A 15,747-nucleotide genomic window follows, 5' to 3' on the forward strand; every position below is an offset into this window, starting at 1 on the left:
TTGACTTTTTAAAAGCATCTCTGCTGGCTAGTAGCTGGAGGCACTAAAACACAGTTTACCCAATAAGATACCTGAAGTACAGTAACTCCCCACTTAACGTCCTCTCGCTTAACGTTGTTTCGAGCTTACGTCCCTGCTCAATTACAAAACATGCTCCATTTAAAGTTGTGCAATGCTTTGCTATAATGTCGTTTGGCTGCCTGCTTTGTCCACAGCTGGCAGCCCAACATCAGCTCCCTCACGCCCCCCCGCCCCCCAGCGCCTCACGCCAGCAGACCCTGCAGATCAGCGCCTTTCCCCTACTCCCCCTGCGGCAATCAGCTGGCTTGCGGCATTCAGGAGGAGTGAGGACTTGGCGCGCAGGCTCCCCCTCCTTCCCCTGCCTCCCGAACGCCGCAAACCAGCTGATTGCCATGGCCAGGAGGCGGGGGGGGGGGGGGCGTGGAGCCTGCAGGCTGAGTCCTCGCTCCTCCCTGCTCCCTCCTGACCCCTGAACGTCGCAAGCCAGCTGATTGCCACCGGCAGGAGGGAGGGGGGAGGAGCAAGGACTCGGCGCGCAGGGTCCCCCCTTCCTCCCGCCTGTGGTAATCAGCTGGCTTGCAGCGTTCGGGAGGCAGGGGGAGCCTGCGCGCCATGTCCTCACTCCTCTCCCCTGCCTCCTGAACGCTGCAAGCCAGCTGACTGCTGCAGGCAGGAGGCAGGGGAGGGAGGGGGGAGGATGCCGCATGCGGAGTAAAGGGGGAGGAGGGGTGGGGAGAAGAGGCAGGTTAAGGGTGGGGGTTTGGGGAAGGGGTGGTGTGGGCAGGCCAAGGGTTGAGCCCCCGGTGCTTGCAGAGTAGGTGAAGCTGCTGCTGCTGCGCAATGTGCTTGTCCTAGCCTACAGCACTTTCAGCCTCCTCCTTGCCTGCCTCATTGTCTCCAGTGCCAGTGGGCCGTGCCTGTGTGGGGTAAGGCGGGGGCACCTCCCAACTATAGCACTGTACTTTATGGCAAAACATTTTTCCCTGGAACCTAACCCCCCCCATTTACATTCATTCTTCTGGGGAAATTGGATTCGCTTAATATCGTTTCACTTAAAGTCGCATTTTTCAGGAACATAACTACAGTGTTAAGTGAGGAGTTACTGTACTGACACACACATTCCAGCCTGTAAGGTCATGTGATATATGAGTAAGTTTTGCATTGGGAAAAATGCTCAAGTCCAGGGATGAGAACTAATGGCTGTGGGCGAGGGTGGCTAGGGTAGGCTACACCATCTCAATCCTGGGCTGGTGTAGAGCCCTTGGTATAATTTAAACACTCTGAGGCCTGTTTAAATTTCTGTTCCTGGTTGCTCAGGGCCTACTCAAAATCTACATGCTGTGGTCCTATCCCTAACGCACCCTTCTTGCCTCCATTATGTCTCCTATGCCTATGAGTGAGTTCTGCCTCAGTTTTTGTGCTAGGAGAATTCTCCTTTAACTAGATTCACAGCTTTCAGGGCTCCTTTATAACATTCCAACCCTTTCACCTTGTATAAAGAGTGTGGCGTGGGGATGAGGATCTCACCCCAGATTTTCAAAGGAGCTCGGCACCCAGAGCGCCCATTAAGAACAATTAACAAAGTTAGAACCATGGGAGCTGCTGGGTGCTAGGGCCTTTTGAAATTTTGGACACTTAATTTAGGTGCCTTAACAAGAGCTGAGCTCTTCAGAAATTCTGACCACCAGTTCTAGGTGTTGAGCACTTTTGAAATCCTGCTTCTTAAAAAACACTTAGTCTAATTTACTTCTGCAAAGATCAGGCTAATAGCAACAAATAGAGTAAAACCAAATGATGGTTCTGCTACTTCAGCTCCATTTGTTCTTAGCAAAAAAATGTTCCAAACTACAATCCAAACCAGAGCTCCACTTACTTACATAGGAAAATCTATTTTAATCAGAGGCACATAAAGAGTTCAAAAGAGTAATTATGGAAAGTTTTAAAGGGAAAAAAAGCAAACATAACCTTTGTTTACAATCTAATCATTCCTTTTAATTTCTCTTACAATCCTTTAAACCCAGAGGCAAAGGATCATGGATCTTAGCTGTGCAAGCAAATGGAAATCTAAGAATTAGATTACACACTAGATAGGATCAAATAACTTATTTTCTCTTTGCCAGTATGATGAATGTATTAGGCAAACTAAAAGGAATCACATGTCAGAGATAGAGCAGATTTGTTAGTCCCAGTCAAAACTGATCTTTTGCCTCATTCTTTAAACCTGGGGGGGATGTTTTGTGAATCATATTTACTGTAATTCTTCACTGTAAGGTTCTTTTCTAGGAAACTGTCTTCAGCAGAACATCAAATACCAAGAAAAACAGATCCTTAAGTTATCTGTTTTTCTATCAATATCAGAAGATATCAAGGATATGCAACCATGAAAGAGACAGGATACAATACAAACTGGCCAAGACCATCTCTTTGTGCACAAACCAGAACAGTTGAGCATTAACATGGTAAAGCTGAAGCTGATGTCAACTCAAGGTGCAGAGAGAAAGAGTGCTAAGTACTAGAGTTATAGTACTGAACTGCAGCCTTCATCCATTTGTAGCAAAAGCTCATGCTAAATCTGTTCAACCTACTTGATGAAGTAGTCTCTCCCATCTCTGTTTGTCGTCATCTCCCATCCATAGGGTGGGCCCTGGTTCAAGCTCCAGGTTCCTGAAGGATGTGGCCAACCTGAAGACTTTGTCCTGTGGCTGCAAATTAGCAAAAAACAAACACTTAGAAACAAAGGAAAAAGTCTGATTTTTCTAGTCTATCAATACTTGCATACCACACGCACCATTGTGGCATCGGAGTAGCTTCAGATCTGTGAAATATTCCCTCAGACAATCTCCTGGTTGCAGAAAGGAGGCTTTTCAGTTTTAATTTCAGTCAACTTATTCCTAGTAGTTATGAAGGAATGTGATTTGCAATCATTTATAAGGTCCTGTCTGTGACAGGGACTTGAACCCAGGCCATGGCCACATGTATCTATGCACACATACGATTATTTTTCCTATATATTGCAGCACAATCATGAGAAGAAAAAACAAATAGACAAAAACAGTCCTAGTCTTTGCTAACTACTCTGTTCCAGTATGATAAATTCCCAACACTTACAGTTTAATCACAGAATCCTTGTGGCAAACTATGCACGTTAATGCACTAAATGGCACAAGAGGCTATGTAAATGTTCAAGTCCCATGTGATGCACACTCCTGTTACTATCAACCTATTATTTGCTTCTTATGTGGTAAATAAAGAAAATCCATCACACTTAGGTACTGTATAGGGATGCTGTATCTGTTCTATATGTATTTGTAATTACATCCATTTATTATCCATTATTTCTCCTCCTTCAAATAGCTTCTTGCAATTCACATTTTTTCAGCCAGCATCTTGCTGCTGATCTCCACTTCAGCACTCTCCATTGCTGATCTGGGCCAAACTGTACCACCCCAAGGAAACACCTACAAGAGGGGTACATGGAAGGTTCATCTGTGTTTCCAACTAAGGACCCCATCAGCCTGGATAGGTTTTGGAATGTCCACACATAAACAGGGAGGTCTCAGCCCCATAGAAAGTCAACTTTTATGACCTGGTCCTTTGCCCTCTCCTGCAAGAGACGTCCCAGGTCCTGTGAATAAACGCCACCACTCAGGGAGTTATAGGCACAGAGCCTAAGTCAAGACTTGTAACAGCATGAACTGAAGCACGGATATCTGTGTGGAGTGGGAAGGGATGCAGGGGACACCACGATACATAGACAGAATCCATTCAGAGACCCTCCAGACCCTGAAGGAGAGGGGATGATCTGGTCCCATTTTAGGTTTTTATTTTTATATATATATATATAAAAACCCCACCATGATTACACCATGATAACCCAATTGATTACACCATGTAGTTCATACATGCTCTTCCAAGAGCTTTTCTGCCCCTAATTCTTCAACCATATAATCCATTCCTCTCTCTATCCTGTGCTGGTGATAACTTTTACTCATGGTATTTATATAAGCCACATTGTAAGCAGGAGCCTCATCTCAAATTTACCATAATGACCACCGATGATGCTATTTAAATAATAAATAAGACATATCTATATCCACCTCTCTTAGGTATATCTATTTCCTCTAGAGAAATACAGAGTGAAGTGTAACTTAGCGAGCACTTAAAAAAAAAAAAAAAAAAGAGAGAAATAGCTGTCTATGGGTAACTCAACAATTCATTCCAAACTGCTGAATTCTATAACAATGTACATAGTTTGTCTTTCCCAAAAGAGTAATGAATCATTAAAAAAAAAAAAACTAACCTCTTTTTCATTATTTGAAGGCTTAATCACTATCGAGGAAAGATACAGTGCTTCAAAATATAATTTACATGTAAAATAGAGAATTACAATAGAGTGCTAGAGATTGCCTGAATTTCATTACAAATCACACTAAGTAAGCACTGTATCTTCAAGGAGTAGAAAAAACATTTCAAATAAGCATATCTAAACATAGGCATTTGCAATAAAACAGAGCTTAGTTCTAATATTTGAGTTTGCTGGAAATCTTAATAAAATTAACATTACTCATGTTAAAGAAACAAATAAATGTCAGATTTGCTACATTATCCCAGATAAATGCAACTAAACCATTCCTGATTAAAGTAGTTTAACAAATCAAGTGTTCTTATTAAGAAACAAAGTAATGCTTTTAAAAATGAATCTTCAATAATATTCTGTAGCATGCAGACTCATGTAAAACTGAACTATTGCAGTCTTGTATCCCTCCCAGAGCTTACAGGCGTTTGACAGAGGAAGACAAGAACAGTTGAGGAGCCTATATTGAAAGCAAAAACATCAGAGTGGAAGGTTTTAAAATGAGTAGTAAATTGCCTTCAGAATATACCCCATATAGTTCATAGACTGATGTCTCCAACTTCATGGATCTCAAATTAATACTTAAGAGCTTATCTAACACATTTTAACACTAATTTTCATGGTAGCAATAAAACTACCTAGAAACTGTGTGCGTAGACATGTGCCGTAAGAACCAATTATCCCAGTTTTTTTATAATTTTAATACTTTTCACTTAAAAGGTAGACACTACTGCTCACCTGTTTGTACCTCAGTTTGTCCCTCTGTAAAGTGATACATTATTTAACGTAGTAAAACACTTTGAAATCTACTGTTAAACAGTGCTATGTATGAGCTAAGTATTATTATTATTAATGTTCCCATACTTCCCATGCACCTTTTCACAATTCATGAAGACTTAGATAATCTTCCCCCATCCAAATATAATTTTTAAATTGCTACATTAATGGAGCTCGGGGTCAATTAACATTGATATTTCCCAGCAGTTTGCACAGCATGAAGAATGAAGGAGTATTCTGTATTTTTTTTTATAAATATCATATGCACTTCAGTTTAGCTGCTTGATATTATTCTGCCCAACTGCAAGGAGTTAACTCAAAGTAGGCTGTTGGGAAGAAACAAACAGGAAACAAAACAATGCCAATGAAAAGGTCCTGTCAGAGAGAATATCAAGGGTTCTTATGGATACAACGGGGAAGCTATTAACTTTGGAGCCAGGCAGGTGGATATTCCAGCTAGACTAGCAAGGTTTATTCTTCTCAGGCTGGAACTTGGGATCAAAGAGGATATTAATCCTCTGAAAACTCCAGCCTAGAGATGAAGTGGGATTCAATGGGCAGCAATGGCTGGAGTGGAGTTTCTAACAAGGAGCCTGGAGGATGTTCCATGGGAGATCTATCAACTCACAGCCCAGGAGTTGGAATAGCTAGGCTGAGTGGAACTTACCTAACATGGAAAGGATAAAGTGCAAGGAAAGAATACATTGTAGGTGAGAACCAGGGGGACAGGCCTTGTGTTGTTTTATCCCTTTTACCGCTTACTATGTACCTTTGGGTGAATAAGCAATGTTTGTTCTGATAAAACTGTTGAGTCACTTTAATCAGCCATTCGTCACAGACTCCCTAAGAGAAATTTTCTTGCAGGTGCCTAGTATAGTTGAGTCTAGGGTGACCAGATGAGGGGTGAGGGGGTCGCCGGCGGAGGAAAATAAGAAAAAAAAGGCAGAGTGCCGCGAAATATCAGGACAAATTGCATCCCGACCGAAATATCAGGACAGTTACGATTTTATCGGGATGTCTGGTCACCCTAGTTGAGGCTGTTATGTTTACACAGTCAGAAAACAAGGTGGCTACGGTGGCCCAGTTACCCAGTCTAATAGTGGTTGGACCACAGAGTTCCCCCCTTGAAAGAGGTGCAAGAAGCCAAACCTGTCACCTAAAGGGTGCACCCGAGATGGGACTAAAAGTAGTTTAAAGCACAGCTTGCCCTGTACCTGTGACAAAGTAAACCCAGGTTGGAAAGCCATTTGTTTATAGCTGGGAATCTTGCCTTTTTCCTAGTTATATATAAATGATCTCTTGGCTGCCTGTTCATGTGCCCCCCTCAATAGTTGGTCAGACTCTTCATCTAGTGCAACCATGAGATGGGATGGGCAGTCTGCACGTGGTAAGTGGGAAGGAAGCATGCCCCCAGAGCAAAATGCTAACCCAGGCAATGGGAGACCCGGATTCAATTCTTGCTGGGCCACAGACATCCTGTGGGATCCTCAAAAAGTCCCTTAGTCAGGTATGACTAAATTTCCCCATCTGTAAATTGGGGATGATAGCAATTTCATACCTCACAGGAGTGTCATGAGGCTAAATATGCTAAAGATTGTGCGGAGAGGTAGAGTTACACCCCAGCTTGTTGCACACTAACTCTCTGTTTAGACAAGCCATTCGTTTACATCCTCTGAGTTTCATTTACAGTTTTTGATTCAAATGTATGGAAGCTTGAGTTCAATTTGGTTCAGGCCTATTACAAAATCCATGAAAGTATCTAAGTGCCAGCAACTGAAATTATAGAGAATGGTTGTAATCTCACTTGGAAAACTATATCACAGCTCTATTTCAGTATATATTTATACACACACACACACACACACACACAGATTGCATCTCATAAATGGTCAAGTCAAGCATGTTAGTCTAATTGACTTAATCATTCAATAGGTGATCGAAAGGCATTGTCCAAGTTCATGAGGGAACCAGGCAGCCCTTACTGATAGATGCAGCCTGCAAATATGTGGCCTCAATCTGATCACTCCACCTCTGAAATAATTGAGCTTTACTCAAAGATGGCATAGAAAGTCAAAACTAGGGGGTTGAACTATTGGATTTGTCATAAGATAGGCACTGGCTATGTCTGAGGCTTGTTCTTGCTACCTAGTATGATACACCTCTACCTCGATAGAACGCTGTCTTCGGGAGCCAAAAAAATCTTACTGCGTTATAGGTGAAACCGCGTTATATCGAACTTGCTTTGATCCATCGGAGTGCGCAGCTCCGCCCCCCCGGAGCACTGCTTTACTGCGTTATATCCAAATTCGTGTTATATCGCGCCACATTATATTGAGGTAGCGGTGTACTTGGAAGTGAAATTGAAGTTCTTTAGGGGAATTGTCCAAACACACCTTGAGCTTCAGCTCGGTAGATTAAACACATCTTTAAACGGGTAGATGTGGCATCTTTTATACTTTAAGGAGCAGACTCTACAAGGCAACTTGTTGCTGATGCCAGGAGGGGCAATATAGGACCGGAATGCCAGTCAGGCCAGGCTGCTCATTCTCCTGATACTTGTCATTTTACATATAGTTCCATTGAGCTGAGTGTCTACTAGTCCTGTATGTAAAGAGCTGAGCCACACCAGGAAGCAATACTCTGCTACCGAATATCAGAAGGCAAGTCCAGAATTGTAGCATCTGTAGATTGGTTCCCCACATTAAACCAGCTAGTTTGCTGATCAGATTGTTTCTTGTCTTTACTTTCAATGAGGTCTTGGTAAGGTGTTCCTTGAAAGTCAAAGTATTGTCCAGTGCAACATCAAGATACACAGACTTTGGGTTGTGAACCATCCAGTATCCATTCAGGAACATGCTGAGCTGTTTGTTGGCCTTTGTATGGTATAAATGGAAGCAACTGGAACCTGTCTTTTACAAGGTTTAAGTCTCCATCTTTTGCAGTAGTGGGCCATCTCTTTCATGACAGCATTCAGGACTTCTTCTGGATGATGAAGTGAAAACCTGAGTCTCCTATTATCGGTAGTGTGCATAAAATATATGGCTAGGGTATGTTATGAGTCTCTTTATCACATCTACATGTACTTAGAGAGTCCTTAATCTACAGATCAATGATCCATCTTGTCAATAAACACAGTATTTAGATTGAATAGCATTCAGAATATGAATGATTGAAACCATTACAAAAAGTAGCTAATGAAAAGGCATATTGCTTAGTATCTCCTTTTATACCTTAAAACTGAAGCCACTTAAATTTTTGAAAGCATATTTTTATTATCCTAATATCCAGCTGGTTTTAGGGTTGGTTTGTTTTTCCCCTCAAATCACTCCATTGTTAAATGCTAATAACTTAAAAAAACAAAATGGAAACTGGAAAACTAAACATGTTATTTCTATGACATTTAATCTGCCCCTGCCTCAGGAATAAAAATGCTTAGCCCAGTTCTCCCTCATTCCAGAAGACAAGAGCCTGCACTGAACCACTAGCCCTGTCAATCTTTCTATTTTAATGTGGGGAAAAAAAGAGAGACTGCACCGCTGCACTATCAAGATCAATTGTCATAGCCTCCTATCAAAACCCTACTGCAGAGCAAGACACACCAGCAGGCATACAGTAGATACAGAAATCTTGTTGCATGATCAAGGACAGCTGAAAGGGTTGTTCTCTGCACACACATAAAATGTTGAGGAAATATTTTACAAGGCCTGTTCTGCCCATATCCAGCAGCTATTCGGTGGAGGTGAAAGCTCTCAAAGCACTTGTCTATAGGAGACAGCTCTAGTTTCACATGGAACCATTTCTCACTCAACAAGAAATATTATACGCTGTGAAGGAATCCACCTATGTGCCAGAGCCCCCACTGTTTGGATAAAGTAATGGATAAGGGTCTGGACCTGACACTGCATGAGAGAATGCACAGGAAAATAAATGAGATGTACCTTCTGATAAAAGAATGTGTCAGGCAGAAAGCCAGTCATATTTAATTTTAAGAAAACAACTGGGAAAAATATTTTTAGGTCCATACTTGGCGTTGACTCAGAAAAACCACATGACTCCAACAAGACAAATCTGCTCTTCCCTCCCCCAACCAAAGCTTCCCCGGGTGATGTACTAACTGACTCAACAAATACACCCAGAAGTATACAGCACAAGCACAGCTAGAGAAAATGAAGTGCATGAGTAGGACTCAGACATACATTACAAATGAAAAAGTCACACTAAGACCTCCAACCACCGTAAGCACAGGAGGGGACTCCTACTCACTTCAGACAGAGACCTCAGTGGGGCTACACACAGGCTAAAAGCAACAGAGGGTCCTGTGGCACCTTTAAGACTAACAGAAGTATTGGGAGCATAAGCTTTCGTGGGTAAGAACCTCGCTTCTTCAGATGCAAGAAGATGTCTTGCATCTGAAGAAGTGAGGTTCTTACCCATGAAAGCTTATGCTCCCAATACTTCTGTTAGTCTTAAAAGGTGCCACAGGACCCTCTGTTGCTTTTTACAGATTCAGACTAACACGGCTACCCCTCTGATACTTGACACAGGCTAAAGTTAAGCATGTGTTTTCATGCTTTGATGGATCAGGGTCATAGCGAACAAACAAGAAATTGTTAGTTCTCATACACCACGTATGTATTCTCAGAAGCCCTACTACAAATGAAACAAAGCTTAGGAAAACCATCCCACCCATGTGCTTAGGCTTCTAGAATTGAATTGATGGCAAACTGAGTCGGGGGGGAGGGGAGGGAGATAGAGAGAGAAACTCGATGCTGGGGGAGATGGGAAGAACCACTGCCTGGCCCTAATGTCACATTTCTTTTCATATTTACATAATTTGAATAAGGATACCTTCCTCAGACAAATCCCATGGCCTTTCAACAGGCCCTTGCCCCCATTCAACATACAGCTGTTTCAGACAAATACACAGAAATGTCACAGTGTACCTCATCTTCTAGTATCCAAACCAGTTTTCCTCCTGGGTCTGCTGTAATCACACAATACAACTAGAGTTCCACAAACAAAGTCTACCCCTCCTGGAGTACAGATTAACAACATACAAAATACAATAACTCCTCATTTAAAGTCGTCCCAGTTAACATTGTTTCATTATTAGGTTGCTGATCTATTAGAGAACACACTTGTTTAAAGCCACGCAATGTTCCATTATAAAGTTGTTTGGCTCGCCCCGCTGGGGAGCGGGGTAGGTGCGTGAGGGCTTGCCCCATTCCGCCCACAGAGCACTCCTGCCAGGGAGCAGGGTTGGGGAGCGGGGGCTTGCCCCATTCCACCCACCTGGCGTTCCACCTGGGGAGCAGGGTCGGGGTGTGGGGCATTCCAGCCGGGGAGTGGGCAAGCCCCTGACCCAGCTCCCCGGCAGGAGTGCCGGATGGGCAGAGTGGGGCAAGCTCCTGTGCCCCAACCCCACTATGCCCTGCCTCAACCAAGCTTCACAATCATCATTGGTGAGTACAGTATTAAATAGTTTGTTCACAATTATTTAAAACATATACTGTAAAGGTATATAATGTCTTTTGCCTGGCAAAAATTTTTTTCCCTGGAAGCTAACACCCCCCCACACCCCTATTTACATTAATTCTTATGGGGAAATTGGATTCGCTTAACATCATTTCGCTTAAAATAACATTTTTCAGGAACATAACTACAATGTTAAGCGAGACGTTATTGTATGTCTCAACACTTGTACTGGAAAACCCCAATCATTCACACCGCCTCCTCAGGCTGTCCCATCCCTCTCACTGGGGATACAAAGAGCTCTTCTACCTTTGTGTCATAGGTTCACAAAGTCCTACCCCCTAGTTGCCTGGATTCACCTATTGGCACAGAGGTTCCAGGAAGTAGTCACCCTTCCCTGGAGAAACGGAACAGCTAAACTGTTCCCTTTCAGGTCTCTCAGCACAGACACTCCCAATTATTAATAATAATTACTGAGCTCATAAATCTATGAATTATTCCTTGCTCTCCACAGGTCTCACATGGCAATGCAAAATAGTTTGGTTTTTATTCTCCTTCCTCCCAGCCTACAAGTCTAATGGCACTAGAAATCCCAGAATTCTTATAATATGAGGGCATAAAAATCAGGCACAAACCCGAGCTTAATACTGAACCCCTACAAAAGGGCATAGCTCGCCATGAGACAAGGTTCATCTCCCTCTAATAAGTTCTAGCTCCCAATTCATCCACTGACTGTGTGAGCTTCCAGACTCATCTCAATGGGGTGATCATTAAGATGCCTCTTAGGCAGTCTGCTCTATGTCTAGCCCAGCAGGAACTTCAGTATGTACATTGGGCTGAGCATCCCCAACTATTGCTGCTGCCACTCTCCTCAAAGGGAGGCATCTGCCACTGCCAGGCTGCTGGTAGAAAGAAGGGACAGGGTCCTGCTTGTTGCTGATCTTCTGGTATTCACACAAGAACCCCCTTGGTTCCTGCTCCCTGTGTGAGGGCACTCTAGCTGCTGATGCCTTTTTGGAAGGGAGGGAGGGAGGTTTCTCAGTTGTCAGGGAAGGCTGTTGCCTGAACTACCTGCACCCTCTGGTGTAGGGGTTGACACAACATTCTCTAATAAAGTGGCTGGTGAGAGGTCAGGATCCCATCCCATCCGAAATCAGGAATCATAGAATTGTAGGACTGAAGGGACCTCAAGAGGTCATCTATCCCAGTCCCCTGCACTCATGGGAAGTATTATCTAGACCATCCCTGACAGGTGTTTGTCTAGGAAATGATGCGCTGGTGAAGAGAGAGGCTCTAGCCTTCCCGAAAAGAAGCAGTGGCAGCCCTTGCTTCACCATCCCAGCAGATAGCTTGCATGGGGATCCATGCTAGGGGTGGTGATGGCATTCACAGAGCCAGAGTTTGGGAGTGGGGCCTGGAGACCATGTTTGGAGCCATGCCTAGGACCCAGGATTGCCATAATCCACTCATTGTACCCATGTGTGTCATCACGTGTAACCCAATCTAAGATCTATATGCAGTCCATCCGCAGTGCTGCCACAACTCATCTTCGAGCCCAGAGCTCTGTCCACATCACTTCTTTCACGAGTCTCCTCACTGGCACTGCCTCCCCTTCAGCATCAATTCGAAACTCCTTACGCTCAGTTTAAAGGCTCTGCACCTCTCTGACCGGTCGACATCTCATCATTAGTTGCCTGCTATTTCCCTATTTTGAACCTGCACTCCATCAATTACACCTCCCTCCACATATAATAACCCTTGTATGCAATTCTAATCACATACCATTACTTCCGTGCTAGTTTGGGGATTAAAAACATTCAGGACACACTATAATTAGACTCTTTTCATTGTACTCCTCCCCTAGACTTTTTGTGAGCTCGTTCCTGTTCTTCTATTTTTCTCCTCCTCTGTGTTCCAGTTCATCCCAGTGCGAAGAATAAAGCTACAAGTAATGTGATGAAGTGAATAAGGCACTTTTTGCTTCCAACCAGGCAGACTGCTCTTTGTTATTATTTATACTGTGGTGATGTCCAAACTTAGGTTCAGGGCCTCACTGAGCTGAGGTCCTTACAAACATGTTTGTAGACATGGTCCCTGCGTTGGACACATGATAGCTGGAGCTCGTGATTGTTGCCCAATGATTTAGTGGTTATGGATTATTAATGATTTGATTTTCAATTAATTACACAGTAATGAGCTGGGAGATTGTAGGGTTCTAGTCCCGGAATCAGGCACAACAGAATCAAGATTATCAGGTTTAGTATCTGGCTGGGAACCCCAGTGTGCACAACGAAGACATGCACACTACGGGCAAAGCAAAACTCTAAGCAATTTTATGAGCACAAGACAAATGCTCCCAGCCACATAAAAAGAAAGCAAAAAATACAGAAGTATAGTAGTATTTTTTACCACTCCTCGCATATACTCACACCCTTTCTTGGGAATCTGATGGTAAGAGACAATGGTCCTGCTCTGTCACTGGCATGCCAAACGAGTCTGAGGATCCAGATCTAGATCCAGATTAGATCAGATCCTTCTTACTTAGTGGTCTGGCCTATTAAAGGGCCTAGGGACTGTCGTGAATATTCATATAAATACTCAGCCTCCCTTGTCCATATCTACCTTCTTCACCCTAATTATGTTGTGGTGTCCTTACCCTATAGGTTAGTATATTAATTATTTTAGCTTATTACCATCACCATTATCAATTCGTTCCCAAGGCAAGTTCACAATTAAGCATTTGCCAACATTTTATCCTAAAATATCCTAGCCTAGTCTCAGTTCCTTGTTCCTGTGGTTACCTGGTAGCACTTTATACAGCCTTCTCCCCAGCCCCCCAGCACCCTGTTTCCAATTCCCCCAAACCCAGGGTCACTGACAGGCCACTTATCTCTGCCAGAGTTCATAGCCCTCAAAGTCTTATACTAACTGCTTAAGCTAATGTCTTACAGCAGTAGTTCTCAAACTATTGTGCTGGTGACCCCTTTCACTTAGCAAGCCTCTGAGTGTGACCCCCCTTATAAATTAAAAACACTTTTAAATATATTGAACACCATTATAAATGCTGGCGGCAAAGTGGGGTTGAGGGTGGAGGCTGACAGCTCGCGACCCCCCATGTAATAACCTCGCAACCCCCTGAGGGGTCCCAACCCCCAGTTTGAGAACCCCTGCCATACAGGATACAGGCCTGCAGGTTCCTTGCATTACTGCTAAGTAAAGTAAAACACTAAAACTAGCTCTCTTGGCTACAGGATAAAGCTAGAGCTGGTTGGGGAAATGCCAACAAAACCTCCTCTTGAAGGAAGAATGCCCTGTAGCTCCAGGAGGTCATCTAGTCCAACCCCTTGCTCAAAGCAGGACCAATATCCCCAACTAAATCATCCCAGCCAGGGCTTTGTCAAGCCTGACATTAAAAACCTCTAAGGAAGGAGATTCCACCACCTCCCTAGGTAACCCATTCCAGTGCTTTACCACCCTCCTAGTGAAAAAGTTTTTCCTTATATCCAACCTAAACTCCCCCACTGCAACTTGAGACCATGACTCCTTGTTCTGTCATCTGGTACCACTGAGAACAGTCTAGATCCATTCTCTTTGGAACCCCCTTTCAGGTAGTTGAAAGCAGCTATCAAATCCCCCCTCGTTCTTCATTTCTGCAGACTAAATAATCCCAGTTCCCTCAGCCTCTCCTCATAAGTCATGTGCTCCAGCCCCCTAATCATTTTTGTTGCCCTCCGCTGGACTCTTTCCAATTTTTCCACATACTTCTTGTAGTGTGGGGCCCAAAACTGGACACAGTACTCCAGATGAGGCCTCACCAATGCCGAAGAGAGGGGAATGATCACGTCCCTCGATCTGCTGGCAATACCCCTACTTATACAGCCCAAAATGCCGTTAGCCTTCTTGGCAACAAGGGCACACTGTTGACTCATATCCAGCTTCTTGTCCACTGTAACCCTTAGGTCCTTTTCTGCAGAACTGCTTCCTAGCCACTCGGTCCCTAGTCTATAGCAGTGCGTGGGATTCTTCCGTCCTAAGTGCAGGACTCTGCACTCGTCCTTGTTGAACCTCATCAGATTTCATTTGGCCCAATCCTCTAATTTGTCTAGGTCCCTCTGTATCCTAACCCTACCCTCCAGCGTATCTACCACTCCTCCCAGTTTAGTGTCATCTGCAAACTTGCTGAGGGTGCAATCCACGCCATCCTCCAGATCATTAATGAAGATATTGAACAAAACTGGCCCCAGGACTGACCCTTGGGGCACTCCGCTTGATACCGGCTGCCAACTAGACACGGAGGCATTGATCACTACCCGTTGAGCCCGATGATCTAGCCAGCTTTCTATCCACCTTATAGTCCATTCATCCAGCCCATACTTTAACTTGCCAGCAAGAATACCATGGGAGACCGTATCAAAAGCTTTGCTAAAGTCAAGGAATAACAAGTCCACTGCTTTCCCCTCATTCACAGAGCCAGTTATCTCATCACGGAAGGCAATTAGGTTAGTCAGGCATGACTTGCCCTTGGTGAATCCATGCTGACTGTTCCTGATCACTTTCCTCTTCTCTAAGGGTATGTCTACACTACCCGCCGGATCGATCTATCGGCGATCAATTTATCGCATATCATCTAGACGCAATAAATCAATCCCCGAATGCGCTCCCTGTCAACTCCGGAACTCCACCGCTGCGAGAGCCGGAAGCGGAGTCGACGGGGGAGCAGCGGCCATCGATACAGCTCCGCAAGGACGCGAAGTAAGTCAATGTAAGTCGATCTAAGATCTCATAGCTGAAGTTGTGTATCTTAGATCAGTCCCCCTCCCCCTGTGTAGACCAGGCCTAAGTGCTTCAAAATTGATTCCTTGAGGACCTGCTCCTGTTCTCAGTGGTGGCAGATGACAGAACAAAGAGCAATGGTCTCAAGTTGCAGTGGGGGAGGTTAAGGTTGGATATTTGGAAAAACTATTTCACTAGGAGGGTGGTGAAGCACTGGAATGCGTTACCTAGGGAAGTGGTGGAATCTCCATCCTTAGTGTTTTTTAAGGCCTGGCTTGACAAAGCCCTGGCTGGATGATTTAGTTGAGGTTGGTCCTGCTTTGAGCAGGGGGTTGGACTAGATGACCTCC

At 44.0% G+C, this 15,747-nt stretch overlaps 1 protein-coding gene across 8 annotated transcripts in view; it reads right to left on the bottom strand.

The window, feature by feature from the left end:
• Positions 1-15,747, bottom strand: part of FRMPD4 (FERM and PDZ domain containing 4) — a 504,114-nt gene that overhangs the window by 166,307 nt on the left and 322,060 nt on the right. For all 8 annotated transcript variants that reach the window (XM_065580659.1, XM_005309176.5, XM_065580663.1 and 5 more), the window contains one exon: positions 2,607-2,723. In XM_065580659.1, the coding sequence (XP_065436731.1) occupies positions 2,607-2,723 (117 nt within the window). The remainder of the gene's footprint in view (positions 1-2,606; positions 2,724-15,747) is intronic.

This window comes from Chrysemys picta, chromosome 1, assembly GCF_011386835.1.
Source record: "Chrysemys picta bellii isolate R12L10 chromosome 1, ASM1138683v2, whole genome shotgun sequence".
Taxonomy (NCBI): domain Eukaryota; kingdom Metazoa; phylum Chordata; order Testudines; family Emydidae; genus Chrysemys; species Chrysemys picta.